The following is a 17,694-nucleotide window of genomic DNA, read 5'->3' as shown; positions in this document are numbered from 1 at the left end:
TCCATTACTCCGACAGAGATGGATGCGGGTCTCGGCGCGTCGTTTCCGTAACAAGGACATCAAAGAGAGGTAGCCCCCTCTTTTCGGAATGACCCCCGTACAAGACTCCCTGCTCTCACCTCATTATGCAGCTCTCTTATAGCCGTTTTGATATAAAACCCCCCACTATAGTGGGGTTGGAGCCTAACTACATGGCCATCCCATCAACATCACTTTCATTACAAAACATGAGATGCCAGGGGGAGTCAAGGACAGTGTGGTAATAAATGAGGGTGGAATACGTCTGGAATCATTGTCATACGGGTTAAGCATTATGCGGACTTCATTCTGCATTGGTAAATCAGCGGACAGCACTCATAACCCACTGAGGTAATAAAGATACAGGTTGCAGGCCTAACCGAGGTCCTCCTCCCTCCCCCCTCCATCGCACCCCCCACCCCAGGATTGAGGGAGGACGTTTCTGGTAGACAGTGTGGCCACGGTAAAGGATCTCCCCCCGTTGCCACCACGTTCGGGGTATAATTACCGATCTGAACAAATTTGGTGATGACAACCTCTTTCATTTAAATGGGGTTTACACTGAAGAAACAGACATGACAGTGTAAGCGTTTTACATCAACGGGTCACGCAACCCCAATGAATTGAAAGCGTATTTTATGTGAAACGCTGGTATGGTGTTAAGCGGCTGATGGCGCCTGACAGGACAGGCAAGCTTTGCCTTCTTTAAAAAGCTGAAGACGACTTGAGCGTGGGCCTCACTCTCAGTTCCAGTTTGAAAAGTCACAGGAGGGAACTGTTATTGGACAGGAAGAGTAGACACATTCATACCACTATTTGTATGATGAAACATATAGGAATAGGAAAGAGACAAAGTAAAGGTGGACGTTTGGGAGGGTGGGGGGGGGGGTTCCACTTACTGTATGGGACGGGTGTCAGCTGTGTGGGGTGAAGGACATGGGGGGGTCCCGCATGGGCCAAGGCCAGGGGGTCTTCTGTGCTGCCTGAGCGCTGGATGGCCAGCTCCACCTCCTCATCTGTGAGACCTGCGTGGAACACGGACAATAACGCACCTGTGAGGACAGATAACTGACACAAAAAAGAGACACGGGCAGAAAAAAGCAAAATACAGGCCTCAGAAAGACCAAAGACCAAAGCCTTGCCACTCTGAATTGCAGAGTCATACAGCGTAACTGGAAGGACAGTACAACACAACTGCGCGTTACACAGGCGCAGAGGGCAACCGCCCCGTAACAACCCTCCAGTCCAGGGGCGTTGCTCGTGCCTCTAGGAGGAATCCTGACAAGTCCTGACCCCCTTTGGACTATAAAGACTCAGACCCAGCTTCCCATTACTGCTTCACTAGGGCCTGCAAAATAGGAGTCTGTCCACTTACAGAACTATATTTCCCAGCTGGAGCTTTCATAAACCCCAGACACAGAAAATGCATTATTTTAATTTCTTCATTGTGATGTAAATGTATTACATAATTTTGCAAATGCCAATATAATTTAATCTTCAGATCTTTTTTAATGATTTTAGTGATGATTAAATTGCAAAGAGCTCCCTGGTGGAAAAAAAAAGAAGAAAAAAAAATCTAATATGAACATTTCCTTTTGTGCAAAGAAAGGAATTTCACTTCCAATCACATGCAGTCATTGGCATGTTATACCGAGCACTGCCTTCTAAACAAAGAGCCACATCGATAAGCACAGAAGAAAAAAAAAATCCTCGACCGCCAACCACTGTTTGTTTACTCCGGTGCTCGAAACCAAACCCTGAACATCGTCCAGATGCCTCAAGGAGGAGCAGGTAAAAAGAGCTGCCACATAAGGATTCTGAGCACACTTTTCCAGTAAACGAGCGCTATTATTTCCAGCAAATTGGCTAACTGAAGGTCCTCTACAAAAGAACAGTCGGCCGAGCCATGGTGCGATATGGACCCAGAAACAGCACGCTCACGGAGAGCTCAAAGACAGCTTCCCCTGGACGCAGATCCCCGCCGAGTGCTGTTTGTATGCTGCACGCTTGGAGTGTGTGTGTGTGTGTGTGTGTGTGTGTCCGTGTGTGTGTGTGTGTCCGTGTGTGTGTGTGTGTGTGTGTGTGTGTGTCCGTGTGTAGGAATGGGGGGGGGGTCCTGGAGTTTGTTATCTAAATTATGGCTGTCCACTCCCGGTGAAATTGCTCCCAGAATCCTCCAGGTCTTCAAGACTTACAAACCCCAATGCTCATGCTTACCACTGTTAAAAAGCTAAAAAAAAAAAAAAAGTACCTTGAGAGGTTTACATGAATGGAGCAGTTTCAAAAGGAATGACAAAAATTTCTTTTTTGTCTCTTTCTGACACACATCAGAAATGTGGCTACAGCCCGAGTACTACTTCCTTTTACAGAGTTGCAAGAGCAAGTTCACTGACAGGAAACAGAGGGCAGTTCCTGTCGTCTTCCCTGCACAGAGACAGAAAGCTGCAGACAGCTGTGCCGAACGCAAGAGCAATTTGTAAAGTTTTTATGTCCACGTCATTTCCACTTTGCACAGCTGAAAGGCATGAAAGTGTATCTGTCCAAGAGAAGCAGGTGAACGCCGAACACCTCTGAACGCTGAACACCTGTAAACCAAGTGCGGTTGCAACACACAGGTGTGAACAAAGGAGAGCTCTCACTCGATGTGGGCAGCTGAGTCATTTTGTACTTTTGCATAGTGGTTTAACAGAATTCATAATTGCCCGTTTCACAAAAATGAACAAATACTTGCTTTTAACACTCTTTGAGCAATCTTAACGCAGGAGCCAAAGGCTTTTGGTACCAGCATCCTACACAAAGCAATCCACTTCTGGCGTAGTGTGGACAATGCATGGACACACTCAGGGGTTAAACTGGTCATGAAAAAGCCTTAAAAATGGGAGGCAGATATTCGGCCAGGGCAAGTGCAATGCCAGGAAGAACCACCCCCCGCGCCCGGGCCAAGCTCACAGCTTGTACAGCCAGCCTGCAGCGTCCAGTAAGCAAAAACGCGTCCCTGGACTGCAGATTCAACTGACCACAGCAGACTCCAGAGTGTCTGACGACCAACAAAGGCGTCAGGGATGCACTCTTCATAAAAGACGATGAGGCACAGGGTATAAGTGCCTTAAGATATGTGCCGTCTTTAAACCCCGGCATAATTTTAACCCTTGCAAAATATTTACACTACGAGCGCGAGGGTGCTCTTCCGCGGCTCCGCGCACGTTACTACATCAAAGGCAGCTGCTGTACATTAAAATAAAATTCATGCAAACGCATAAAGCAATTTATTCCTCCTGTAAAATTCAGAGCTCGTGCAGCCAATTCGTCCTCATGACAAACCCAGGTCCGTTTATTATCAAGGAGAGGGGACAACAAATGAGAGGTCTTTTTGAAAATCCTTTACGGAAAAAAAAGGAAAAAAGAAAAAGGAAAACAAGGCGAGAGCGGAATTTTTACACTAAAAAGCAAAAGGGCAGAAATAGGAAATGTGAAATTTATTACAGCTTCCGAAACCTGTGGAGTGACCCCCTCAGACCCTCATTTCGGATCGACCTGCTCCGAGATGAATTTTTTTAAAGATATAAATTACATCTAATGACGACACCGTAAAAAGGAACAATAATGGAAAGCTATTCTGTATTTCATTATACTGTATTATTTGGTGCACCTGATACAGGCACTGCCTGTTTATGAGTCACCGTATTAGCAGATGCTCAGACGAAGCATTTGCTTTGACCTTGCCATTCTCATTGGGGCATGAAATTACGGTGGTGGCACCTCGATATTACAGCTATAAATACTGTAAACTGCATATCTGGGCAACGTTTTCTATTGTCTTTCAACATAAACCTGATCGGTATTTATTTAAAGGAAAACCCATTGCACGTCCCGTTATTTACGGCTCTATTTTCCGGGCTTTTATTCCCAGGCTATTTTTTCAAAGGCGAAGAGGCGACAGGGCCCCTCCATAAAAAAGCATTTCTCCGATTCTGGCACTTCTGAACTTTATGGGTTAAGAACAAGCTCGGACAGCCAATTATAAAATTGCTTACTAAAATATTTTGGGTGCTAAAAGGTGAATGCTGTTTTATTGTCCCGCATGGCCTGAATTATTAAGTTGTCCTTGAATGAAGATTACTTACATTTTGAATATGAAATTCAAAAAAAAAAATGTCAGGGGTTGTAAACAGATGGAGGTCAATGGGTTATTGAGAGCCGGAGTGCAACTTTAACCCGTTTCTCATGCTGATTCCACATGGCCAGATAGGCAGTTTGTGTCCCTGGGAATTGCACCATTGCTTGACAATTGCATGCTCTAAATAATGACCGCTCTCATAGCTTATTCATTTATGTATTAAAAAGAGGGCTCTGCACTCATTTCCCTGCTTTATCGCCTTGTGCTGATGACAAAGTGTGGGAGAGTCTGGGCTAGGTGGCGCCGTGGAGTAATTTATAACCACATCAATCCCCTTTCCGTCCCTGCAGGCCTTGGCCGTAGCTATCTTTGTCCGAGAGGTGAGTCACATGACCCCTCATCCTAGCACCGTCCTATCAACGCCAAGATCTGTGAGACATATGCACACATAACTAGCGACAAGGGTGTCCTACTAGCTTTTAAAGCTTTTAAAGGAAGTTATTTTCTGACAATATTGTAATTTGACCAACAAAATCAAAATGTATTTTTTTTTTCTGATTTCACACGTGAAGGCATTAAATATTGCTTTGAATCAATGCTCTGAATGCAATTTGACAGTGAAAATACCGGGACAGTCAGCACATGTCGGTAGGTGTTTGGGCATAGCTACCTGTGAAATGACAAGCAGATGGCTGAAGTGATCTGCATCTTGGAAAGCAGCGAATTAGGCTTTCTGTAAATCGGTGTGTTACACATAATGCGTACCCACACTTTCACACCCTCATTTTACACACACATCTGGTCGAAAGTGACATCACTGAAACATACTTCCCTTACTCAAACCATTTCAGCTTAGCAGAACTTAAATCATACTTGAAATCCTTTTATCACTGCAGACTCACTTGTGAAGAGTATCACATTGACACTGGTTTCAAATACTTTCCCCTATCTCTGGCTCAACCCCACTGCACACGCATGTGACTGGAAGGTTCTAGAACGCAGCTGAGTCATGGCATTCTAAGCTTCCAGAATGCAGTATAGCCCCCTGCTACAGCTCCACATATTCACAGGTAGGTATTCACAGACAGCAGCTTGCATGTCCTTGCAAGGCTGGAACTCTGTCAAAATATGTCCATACAGTATACCTCTGCAACCTCACATTAGCTTTCAACGTTCTATCCCTATTGCACATTTCTGCTTCTGAAATGACTACCTAAATGACCTACTATGGAGCTAAGAAGCTCGCAAAAAATCTCTCCACAGAGCAATAATGGAAAATTCCTTCTCATTTTAACAGTCTTAATGAAAGCAATATAAAACAGAGGTGCTGGAACATGTTTACTAACGTGAGCTGTGAAATTGTCAGTTACAAAACATCGACACATATTTATGTGGGCATGTTGAAATCGACCACAATGCTGAGGCCCTGAAGGGGGGGGAAAAAGGGGGTTTAAAAAAAAAAAAAAAAAAAAAGCCCTCCTACAGCACATTAAAGCACAAACGTGCAAGTAAATAATATGAGGAGGAGAGATTATTGTGTAAAGAATCTGCAGCACGCAATCAAAGTGCAGCCCATTCACGCCTTCATCTAGTGTCCAGCACCAAACGCGAGCTCGCGAAGGAATCCAATTTAAATTCCACTCCGCCAGGAGATGGTATTGTTTCATTTTATGTGAGCTTTGACATTTCTGGCTGTTAATACGGAGCGAAATCAGGAAATATTTACATAAATATGACATTAAGCTGTATTAGGAATTAAGAGGGACATATATTTGTGCTTGCGTCTGTGGAGAGCACTGGTTGGGGGGGGGGGAGGGGGGGTGTGTGCAATTGAGCTAGAGGACGGTGTTCACATGGTCGCAGGGAAGGTTGGGGGAGGTGGGGAGAGGTGGCACCTCCTCCTCAGAGCCCCCATCATGCAGTCCCTCATCACTGTGCAAGGGGAGACTCCTTGTTGTAGTTCTCAGAACAAACACACAAGAAGCGAAGTCATGACACACAGTAAGTAAAGGCAAAAAGAACCAACAGCCAAACAACCACAACAGCAAGAGACTTTGAGAGATAAATATAAACAGCCCCTTATTAAAAACGTATCATGCTAAGACCCGTCATGGGAAATCTGCTGTCGTCACGGTTACAACCCGGTGAAGATTCTGAGAAGCCTGTGTACAGACTGCCGCGCGCAAATTTTTTTCTGACTAAAAACAAAAACCACAACCGTGGACCCATTATCGTCAGCGTAAACACAAACAGGGCCTATCGTGCCTTCCAGTAAACAAAATGTTGAGAAAGAGAAAACATGAGAAAGCTTCGGCCTCTTTCTGCTACTATTCACTTTCGCCGATCTGATAGGCCGACGCCCGGTCCAAGCAGAGACACCCGCCCTGAACCAACGTTTTCTGCCCCACATCCCACTCTTTTTTTTTTTTTTTTTTTTTTTTTAACATCTCCATCTTCATTTCATCTGGTAAAAGCGAGCTGGATGCAATTCCTACTGCGGAGGCTTAAAGTTTGGAAGAGTGAAGACTGATTAGGCAATTACATCAATGCAATACAGAAAGAGCTACACACATCTGCATAAATTGAAACTTTTAAATGCAGCACATAATTCACGGGAACATGCATAAACAAGATAGATTTTGTGCCACACAACTTTAAATCTGACTGCAGTTTAAGCAATATGAATCATTGCCACAAAAAGCTGCTATATTTAATTCTTATTACCATGACCTAGGCCTAACCCTAACCCTAATTAATGGGTATTAGCAATAAACAGAGAAAATTAAAGGTCATCCTCATAATTATTAAGCTGCCGTTCCTGGTACAGTATTTAAGGCGTGCTTTAATATGAAGCACGCCAATCAAACAGAATTTGGACTGCAGTGTATTCATAAAAAAACTCAAATGACACGAATGACTTATTGGGAAGTCAGCCACGATGACACGAATCGGGGAAGAGGGCAAATCGCTTCTGTGAACTCAGCAGGATACTGAAAAAAAAGGTAAATTTTATGTGAAACTTAATAAACTGAAATTGGCTGGAGATTAGTCAGCACTTTGCCCATGAAGATTACTTTCGCCCCCCCCATCACCCATCTCCCCCACCCACCCTTCAAATTACAGGAGTCACTTACAAAGTGATACAGCATTGTGACATGATTGCATTGTTCAAGGTGAAGTTCTCAGGGGGTGGCCTTTTGCTGACATAAGGCCATTTTCTCAAACATGCAAATTTACAGACAGATCTGATCTCTTTTTTTTCTTCTTAACCCAGCATTATTCAAGTCTGTCAGGGACAGAGGAATCGGAGGGAAAACCCTGGGTCTGGCCGCTGAACCCAGCCCGCCTGTCCGCCTGAAGCCGCGAATTGCGTGTCAGGGCCTGGCGTCACTCCTATCGATTAAAACAGCACTGTTTTAATCACTGTTTTTGTCAATTCATCTTCCCGCACCAGGTGACCCCATCCAAAATGAGGGGAAAGTCTGGCAGTTTACCACTCTGAGCTGCCATCACACTATTGATGAGAAAAACAAAACAAATCCAAAAAAAAAAAACCCAAAAGATGCTAATGACCAGACGAGGTGTGTTGCTTGATTCAGGCTAACTCCCCCCCCCAACCACCCCAAAAAAGGTCAGGCTGACTGACTGAAACGCATGGTATGAATAAACAATATTCTACAGAGTTGGCATTCCCTGACGGTGGATGTGGGCGACATTTAGCCCCCAGTGACATCAATAACCTCGCAGTTACGAGGATTGGTAATTAAAAAGGCTAGTGGCCTGGAAACTGTGCCCTCATTTGAAGGAAGTCTCTTCCATATATTTAAAAAAACACACATTAAATTACAATGGGCAATATTATGTTTTTGAGCCGGTAAACCTATAGATGTATTGATGCTGGATGAAGACCCCGGGGGAGGCCTTACTGACCCCCATTAGATTATGTCCTCCATAATGTAAGTTACAGACTCCCAGTCTCAGCTTGCTATTCTATGGATGCGCAGGAATCTGAAAAAAATCAATATTCACATCCACTAACATTAACGCCTCCAAAATAATATACTGCTGCTATCTCTCTGCCTATATATAAAAATGTATAAAAAAAAGATAAAACTGGTCCGAAGGTAGTGGTTAATCACAAGCGACTGTTACAGTCAGTTACAGAAATCCTTGTTTCTTGGGGCAGCAGTGTAGCATAGAGGTAAGGAGCAGGGCTTATAACCAAATGGTTGTCCGTTTCATTGCCTGCTGGGGAACTGCCGCTGTACCATTTGGGCAAGGTACTTTACCTGCAATTGCCTGTAAGTCGCTCTGGATAAGAGCGTCTGCTAAATGACAATAATTATAATAAAACGTATAATATATAATTATTTACACATACATTTACAATTAAATGGGGGGAAAAAACAATATAGGACTGTGTACATACCTTACATTATTATTAAAAACCCTTACATATGTTCTCATTTAACACTAATATTGTTGTTATCATATTTATATTTCATTTCTGTGTACCCTATTTCTGATACTCCCTATAGCCTTAGACCATCTCTTCATTGTGATATTATTTCCAGCCAGTGGTTGGCGTATTAATTAGACCCAAAGAGCAACAAACAGTTCAAAACAAGATGTTCAATTTGCTTGGAGGATTTTTTTTTTCCTCCCAGTGAGAAAGAGAGGAGCGTTGATGTTGCCTTGGACCGGAGCCAGGGTGAAAATGTAAAATAATGAGGCGAAACCAAGCTAATGTGACGTTTGAATCGCATAATTGTGACAGTTGGCTAATCTCCGATTCCTGAAGGCGCTCTGGTAAAAAAAAAAAATAAAAAAAGACTTAAACAAATACGCTTAAATGCGTGTGAGGAGACCGCACAATGCACAGCTCTGATTGCCACAGAGTGCAGATTCGCCACATCTTTCCTTCAGGAGGTGACCCAAGAATATCTGGGAGTTCAAGCAACACGGTGGCGTTCACTGATGGGGGGGTTGGGGGGGGGGGGGGTACAGGCTATAAGTTCACAGCTTCAGCTGTTCATACAGAGCGGCTTTCTATGGAGTCTAAAAGAGGCAACAGTGCAATAAAAACTGCAACAGCTTAACTAGCGACTGTTGCATTTTGCATGCGCATGGCTGGCACCATACTTGTTTGAAAACCGTCTGACAGCAGCCCTCAGTCAGCATGGCTGTGGTTGAGACGCAGAAACAGATCTGAAATCTCCAATGGATGGATGAGGATCAGATGGAGAAAGGGCAGGTGGGGTTGCTGGAGGTTGCAACAGCGGGGTGGAGATGGGAAACCTCCTGGGACAAACTCCCGCCTCTGCGCTGCACTAGCAAGGCCTCCGCACACAGCAGCTGGCTTCTGTTCAGCTTCTCAGCTCTGAGCGGAGCCGACTGCCACAGAGGCACTGACCTCACAAACACATGTGGCTTCCTCATGCCCTCAGGTCGACTTCCTCAAAGGAGAGAGCTGACCTGGGTCTCAGGACTGCAGACTGAACTCGAATTCAGTGTTGCTGGGACTCAGCCAATGAAATCAATGCTGTGCGAATTTGAATAGGACAGAGGCACAGACAAAAACTGACGAACACAAGACAATGCCCACCCAGACTCACTTTATACATAACAGCATCAGGACCTGTGTTTCCTAGAGCTGTGCACAGCATACAATACAAACAGCTAACAACCTAAAAAGCTTCACTCGGGAGGGACCCAGCTACTTTATCTGAGTTTTTTTTTTTTTTTTTAATCTCTGTTGAAGGACCACCTTCAACTTAAATTTTTTAATCTACCCACAGGGTGTCACAATCAGAGAACTCAGGCACGCATGCACACAAGCTACAAACACACAAGACAAGAGGATATACTTTTGTTGTATATGATAATGTGAAAGAACATACAGTGCCATTTCTTTAGAGGAGCAGGCCAGAGTACTTATTACAACGCAAAGGTATGGTATGATTGCTAAATTCTTAGGGTACTATACAAATAGAAATGTATTAGCTGAATAAAATAGGTGCTTACACAACAGCAATAAAGAAGTATACATTTTGTGTTTTCACCTAGTACCAACGGCATGCCCTTGTTTTCCCTCACAGAGAAACCTCTACCAAAACAGGGCCTGCATTCCGCTGAGCAGAACAAAGAAGTAGAAGCTTAATCAGTTGTCCTTCTCTGGCAGGAGGACCTTATGCAAATGACTGTCAGTTTCCGTTAATGTGCGAATGGAGAAAACATCCTCTGTAATTACATACGGCGCAATTCTGTTCCTCGAACCAATTTTTAACAACAAATAAAAAAAGGCAGCGTTCACTTGCAGTGAACTCCAACTTTCCAGCAAAACGTGTAATTTTGTGGAACTCTGGATCTTGTGGATCAGTCTGCTGCAGCTGAACCCATTTGACTAGGGAAATTTATGCACTAAAATATCATGGCAAGATGGAACATAAATATTTGATGCTCTATTAGTGCCCTTGCAGGAGACAAATTTAAAATAGATTGTGTTTTTCTGAACACACCTTTCTTAAAAACAAAATACAAACCGCACTGCTATCTGAAACTAAATATGGTCCGTGTGTGTGCATGTGCTAAGCCATTAGAAGAAATCTAAAAATGTCTTTTTAAAATGAATATTTTATTTGTGCAACTTATGTTAGAACGGTCTTGAATTATGAATAAAGCCAAATTGTTGATAATGAGAAACACAGATCGAGGAAAATTCAAAAGACACCCAAGTCATAATAGCCTGCCGATGCAAAGAATAGCAGCCGGCAACAATAGATTTTGTCTCAGGTTACCTCCTCTAGTCATGGAGCTTTTAGGCTCACTTTTCACTGCCTAGCTGCTCTGACGATACAGCCCAAATCCCAGAGCTTTTATGATTAATTAGTCCCCAAAGTACACAACTCTTTCAGTAAAGAATTGAAAGGAGAAAAAAAAAGATTTCATACAGAGCTGCTGTTGTGTGGCAGAACAGCCGGATATGAAAGACTGAAACAAAGCAAATATCCCTGGCTCCACACCTGCCTGGGTTGGCCAGTCTGGGCTCCAGCACTACCAGCTGTGGGCATAGACTACTGGCCCTTTTGAATCTTTAGACCCTTTTAATTTGCCTTTCTTGTGGAGATGTAGGATACTAGAACATGGGGATGTCATCATCATCACCCTCCCCTCACGTAGCCTTAAAGCCCCTTTGCGAGAGTGTGGCAAAATGAGTGGGATGAGAGGTGAATGCTCTTGGAACGTGCTGGTGGCTTCATGCACTTTGGAACATGTTTCGTTTCCTCTTCCAAAAGAAAACAAAACATCATTTTCATTTGTTTGTCAAATAATCTCTGTAACCTAGGATACCCTGAAAATGCACAGCACACACCATACACTGTAAGCGGGGCACAAAACTAGGGAAATGCCCCTATTCTGAGCTTAGGTGTGTTCTATATGCACTCAAACCAGTTAAATTAGCCTCTTTTCCTTCCTCACAACCGTCCAACCCAACCTTCCCATACAGTGCCTTATACTTATGATAACAACTAAATTAAGTAAAAGCTTTAAAATGCTGGGAGCGAACATAATTGACAATTCCATTGAAAGTGCAGGAGGGCTTGTCAATATTAATTTTCCGTAACCCAAAGAAGCGTCCCGGCTGGTGGGTCATTTATCCACGGTGCCTGGATCAGGCACTCTCCCTGGGTGAGCTCGACCCCCACCTGACCCCCCCAGGGCCCACAGCCACGGCCTCCACCTTTGACCCTTGGAAACGGATGACCTCATCAGACGGACATCTCAAGTCAGGGGTCCATCAGACGGCCCTTTCTCCTGGAATATAATGGATTTCAGCAGAGGATCTACGTGCAAGACACGCAGCTGTGTGCTGTAAGTGCCGTTTGTATCATTGTGTCCCATTTATATATATATATATACATATATATATATATATATATATATATATATATATATTCTTGACTTCTATGACTTATTCAAGAGGGCAGGTGATGTGAAATATGAAATTGAAGAGGGGTTAAATCTAACCATCATGGCACTTCATCCTGAACTGAGTTATGCGGCTCAAGCAAGTACTGCTTTTTTTATTCCTACACATCATCTACTTCGTAAGCATTTTCGTGAGTCAAAATCCAAAACCACCGCACACTCACTGAAATGTGCTACTCTGAGTCAGGTACCAAGCGCCAAAGAGGTCAGGCTGAATGCCTCCATAAAATGAAATGATGTAAGCTTTTATTGTCTAAATCCTGCAGGTTGAGAGTGCCTTTGTGCTACTCCGTCTACTTGGGTCTTTGTGTCCCGCTCATAACCACACTGTCATGAGGATTCTGTGTTTCCTCACCTTTTTTCTTCAGGAAGGCTTTTCTGGTGGCCAGGGGGCTCTGACGAACTTTCTGGTTCTGCAAAAACTTCACCGCTGTGGCAATCTGTGAAAAACAGGAGAGATAATGTATTTTACGATAGGCTGGAGAAGTGGAACCTGACGCCTTGGTCTCAGACACCATGGACCCAACACAGTGAGTTCCTGCTTAGATCAGTCATTTCTGGCGAAGGCCGAGCACCATTCGAATAAACGCGGAAGACAAAATGTCTACAGCAGCAAACAGAGGCTCCAGACATGTAGCTGGTAGCTGCTTCTTTATGAGACAGGCCTACTCCATTAGTCGATTTAATTGGTCAGTAACTTCTGACAAATTCCCCACAGTGTGTGTATGAAGGCTCCTTCCCCACTTTCCTGATAAAGCTGGGAAATGAACAAATCAGCAGTTATAGAATTAGCCCATCAGGGTTTGGTGAACAAATGGAGTCTGGAGTTTAATTTGCTATTACCCTCTTTAAGACAAATTCTCCACCTAGAGTGCGCGGGGAGAGAAAATCTATACTTAATGTTGGAGTGCTCATCTGTATCTAATATCTACAGAATACTTTGCTAAAAAACTTCGGTAATTCCCAAGGTTAAAAATACACCGTGATCAAATCATAAAACCGGGGTGTTGTAATGACTTAAAAAGTTAATGCACTAGAAAATGAAATAGCAGGCAGCACACCTGTAGTTGTAAGTGCGTGGCGTTCATCGATTCCTTTGTTTTTACCTAAGCTGTAACATCCTAATTTCCCCCACTTCGGCGCTCTTTTCCAAGAATTAAAAAAGTGCTTCCCTTAATGCCATTAATAACATGAATCTGAAGTGGGAGGCCTGAAGTGGTGCTTTTAAAAGACGGATGAAGGCGAAATGATGCCTTATTTGACGTCTGCGGAGATGGGGAGGGAGAGGGGAAAATACGCACTGAAAGGTGGGGCTGAGACGACTCGTTATCGCACCTGCGGTCCCCCGTGATTCAATTGTAAAAGTCATCTCTCTAATAGGTTGAAAGGTTCTGATTACTGTTTCTTTTCTTAAAGCAGGCAAAAGATAAAAAGTGATTGAGCATGCCTGTCGGCGGTAATTCGTTTTGGATAATGCATTGCATATACTAAAGACCGGTTTAAATCCAAAAAGAATTACATTTTCAGAAACAGGCAGAGGATCACACATGCTGGTGGAGGCTGGAGGAAGAGCCATATCCCTCAGCTTGAACATGGTGAGAAAAATCATGTGGCAGAGATGGGTGGTGATAAAGGCCATTCAAACATATATATATATATATTTTTTTGCAACTTATAAGAGTATCATTACCAATCAATTCAAGCAGCATCACCTTGCTAAAAAAAAACATTAGCAAATGGGGAATAAAAGTATTGCCCGATAACTGTCCATTCTAAATTAAACAAATCGATTATATGCAGAAACTAAACTTTAAAAAAGTAAAGGAAAATACTCAGAACATTTTCTTCTTAAATGGGACAGATTATTTTTGCAGAACTGCGCACACCCTTGAGACACGGCATATAAAACAGTCATCAGTGCTACGTTTCAAACTTTATAAATACATTTAAAAGATTTAAGTCCGGGAATATTCTAGTGTTACCATGACATTAGCGTGACCTTTAAAGTACACGAGGGTTACACAAGGGGCGCGGAAATTCCTGGATCTCTATATGCTAAGGGCTTATTAAAGCCAGTCACCCGGAACCTTCATTGTGACAAGCACATTAAAGCACTGGCGTGGTGAATCCCCTACTGGACGGCCGAGAAGCAGGGTTACAGTAAAAACACAGGATCAACTATCTGTTTGGTAACAGGGTGGTTCAAGTTCTGCTCTGAGGGCTTTCATTTGACGAAATTCACTCTGTTGATTCAATGTGGGAACAAAGTTATTAGTATGTGAGATATGGGGGAAAAAAAGAAAAAAAAAAGACCCAGTGTGATGTAAACTAAGCTCCTCTTACTGTAAAGATAACTGTGAAAACTTCCAGCTAATTCCATGACTTATGTTTTTGTTCGATTTTAGGTTTCTTCAAACTTTACAAAATTTTCCATGCTTGAAATGATTATGCCATGGACTAACACTTTGATCAGAATAACCCATCACTGTAACCACTGCTAGTGGAATATGCAGGGTTTCTGAAAGACAATCTAACACTAGGAAGTATGTGATATTTTACCTCATTTTCCTGTGACATCATGTAAGCCACAGGACAGAGATGGTGGGTACGTGGCAGGATGTTAGAAAAATGTGTGGTACACACAGTACGAAATGGCTAATGTAAAATCTTACCTGTAGGAAACAGGGAAACAGTGCAGCCACATCACAAATACAGTCAAACTGTTTCAGACAAAGTAGACTGACTCAGGGTATTCAACCTCTCTGTTCCTCTCTATATCTACAATATAACATGTTCAATTCCTTAACTGAACTGCCATCATTTTGTGTAATTCTAAATTGAATTAGAAATTCTTTTTTGTACTTTTGTTTGCAATAGAATGTTAAAAGGATTAGAACATTTACAAATGCTAGTAAAAAAATTTTCCATAAATTTAAAATAAGCTTTAAGCTACATTTAACAGTATTATATTCCCCTAACTTAAAGTTATTCATTTGTCAATGTACTTTACATGTTTAATTCAGGACAATTTTACTTCGCACACAATATGGACAGGCTGATACTATTTAGCAAATGTTAGAAATAAATAAGTATTTTTCTTTAAATATCACTTAGATTGAAAGGAAATATGAACATGACAAATATATGAATAATATTCAATTTCATTCCTAAAAATCAGAACCATTTTGTTTGACTCTGTTGATATCTTAAAGACATATGGCCAAATATGGTGCAATTCTTATTTTGATATACACTTACAGTATACACAACTATATTTTTTTGCACTTCATAAACTTTTATAAACACTGACTGTACTATTTGTTATTATTTGTATTATCAAAAATAAAGAGTTATATCTACTGGATTTAAAGATACAGTAACTTGAATGAACAATTGATTTCAATACAACAAAATATGCGTACTCTGGTTATAGACGATCAAAGGAAAAACGATATCCTCCGCAAAAGCCATTGTTTTGTTGCTGTAAAAAAAACGGGTGTTGTGCTAATTTCTCTTGTGTGTTTGCCTGAGTGAGCTCTGCTTTACTAGCAGATCAAACTGAGAATGAAGTAACTATAACCTGGCTAATGTCCATTAGCGGCATAGTGTTGCATGGAATCTTCTGGGGCGCAAAAAGTGCTATTTCTTAGCAGATGACGTAGCCTCTTTAGACAAGTTGCACCCAGACATCTCAATCAATTATAACCACATTGTGCAGGTTTTAGTCTTGTCTAGTTATTGACTTATAGATCATTGTTGTTGTAGTGTAAGGTAGTACACAGACTCTCTGTTTCGCCTTCACATGTACCATTACGCATCTGATTGGACAGACTAAATGTCAGCTTGTCAGGCGGGGTCCGTCCACGGCAGCCTTTTGCGAATACCGGTAATATATTTCTTGGTTCATAACCATTATTTTCTAATGCTTCTTGTAAGGCTAAAATTGCTAATGCACCAAAGTGCTCCCCCATCCTAACCAATAATCTTTACAAATGAAATAAGCAATACAGTGTCAGGTATAACTGAAAAAGAGGCGAAAACTCAATCACTGGAGGAGAGTCATATTAAACAGAGGGCCTGAAGACAAGCGAGGTTGATGAGAGAACAGGGTTTCACAATCGTCGGGGGCCTTTATTAAGTTTGAATTGGACCGAGATTCGACGCTGCACTTTTCTTGACATTTTCACTCTAAAATTTATACCCGAAACGAGGAAAAATAGCCGGCAAATCTAATTTAGGCCAAAGCAGGCCAATAAGGCCAGTTCCTCGAAGGAAGTGACTTCATGACATTACATGGCAGCAGATGCTCTTTTTGATTGCATGTGCTTGAGTATGTGCTTTTGTTTTTGCACTTTTTGCATTTCAGTTATTTCAATATTACATGGAACTTTTAACTTTGCAACGATTTATTTAATGCAAGTAATGCTGTATGGACTGGTAGAATAGTACATAACTACAGTTTCTTCTCTACTGGTTTTAAGGACCCTTTCAAGAAACTAAAGGGTTACAAATTTGTGCTAATAGTAGCCATTTTACAACTGAGAAAGATGTAAAGAACTGATATCATGGTAGTGGTTAAACTATGCCTAAATCAAACTTTCTGAAGAATCGGAAAACACATTTTTGGTAAGGCTGAGGGGATATGTTTTCTATTAGCAATTTCCTTCTGCCAGTAAATGTATTTGATGTTTTAATATATGATTATGAACTCTTTAAAATAAAATTTTGAACCATAAAACATAAAAGGAACGTTCCACTCAGAAAATTTGCCATAGAAAGACCACATATGAAAAGGAATATTTCCTGAGTGGCTTTTTTTTTTTGGAGTGGGGGTGAGGTCAAATGAGGCCATATTCATTTCAAAGTTTTAGTATCCAAGACAAACTATTTTGTAGAGAAAATAGATTCACCATTGGGAGTCTCAATCACTGGTGGAAAAAAAATGACAAAACAAAATCATTTAATGGTCCCAGCACACAAGGCTTGACTGTCAGGACCATCAGGAAGTTTAAGAGCCTCTCTATCACTGCCCGCACGTACCCTTATGCTGGGGCAGAGGGTACAGGCAACTCCTCCAAACCACAGCTAACACTGACCGAGGGCAATGCTGAAGGAAGCCCATGTGGAAGCCTAGCTCAAGATAGTGTTTCAGGAAGACCTTTTTGGATTGGATCGCTCATTAGGTTCTCTGGGAAAACATTTGGTGAGAAAAACTTAGGCCATCTTCTTTTTCAAATTCACTTCAAGTATTAGATGATCACACTATGCTATTATTACTACAATATGCATTTGCTTAGGAAACGTCCCTTACCCCGGGTGACGTACACAGCTTATATTTAATCCATTATGGAAGCCACCCAGGTGAAGTACCTTACTCAAGGATTCTGTAGCAGTGCTCCAATGATACAGTGATATGAACCTATAACCTTCTGGTTACAAATCCAGACTCAACACACCAGACTACCAGAGGAGAGGATGAAAAATAATTAATCCATCCAAACTTTTTTTTTCCTTTTTTGCACCTGTTCCAGGAATCCAACCTGCACACATGGGGCACAGATCATTTCTTT

The 17,694-nt window shown here is 42.0% G+C and overlaps 1 protein-coding gene across 2 annotated transcripts in view; it reads right to left on the bottom strand.

Moving 5' to 3' along the window:
• Positions 1-17,694, bottom strand: part of pex14 (peroxisomal biogenesis factor 14) — a 71,906-nt gene that overhangs the window by 27,154 nt on the left and 27,058 nt on the right. For both annotated transcript variants that reach the window (XM_036533991.1, XM_036533992.1), the window contains exons 3-4: positions 12,480-12,564; positions 918-1,043 (exon numbers count right to left, since the gene is read on the bottom strand). In XM_036533991.1, the coding sequence (XP_036389884.1) occupies positions 918-1,043; positions 12,480-12,564 (211 nt within the window). The remainder of the gene's footprint in view (positions 1-917; positions 1,044-12,479; positions 12,565-17,694) is intronic.

The sequence above is a fragment of the Megalops cyprinoides genome, chromosome 7 (assembly GCF_013368585.1).
Source record: "Megalops cyprinoides isolate fMegCyp1 chromosome 7, fMegCyp1.pri, whole genome shotgun sequence".
Taxonomy (NCBI): domain Eukaryota; kingdom Metazoa; phylum Chordata; class Actinopteri; order Elopiformes; family Megalopidae; genus Megalops; species Megalops cyprinoides.
This window is presented reverse-complemented; position numbering and strand designations above follow the sequence as displayed.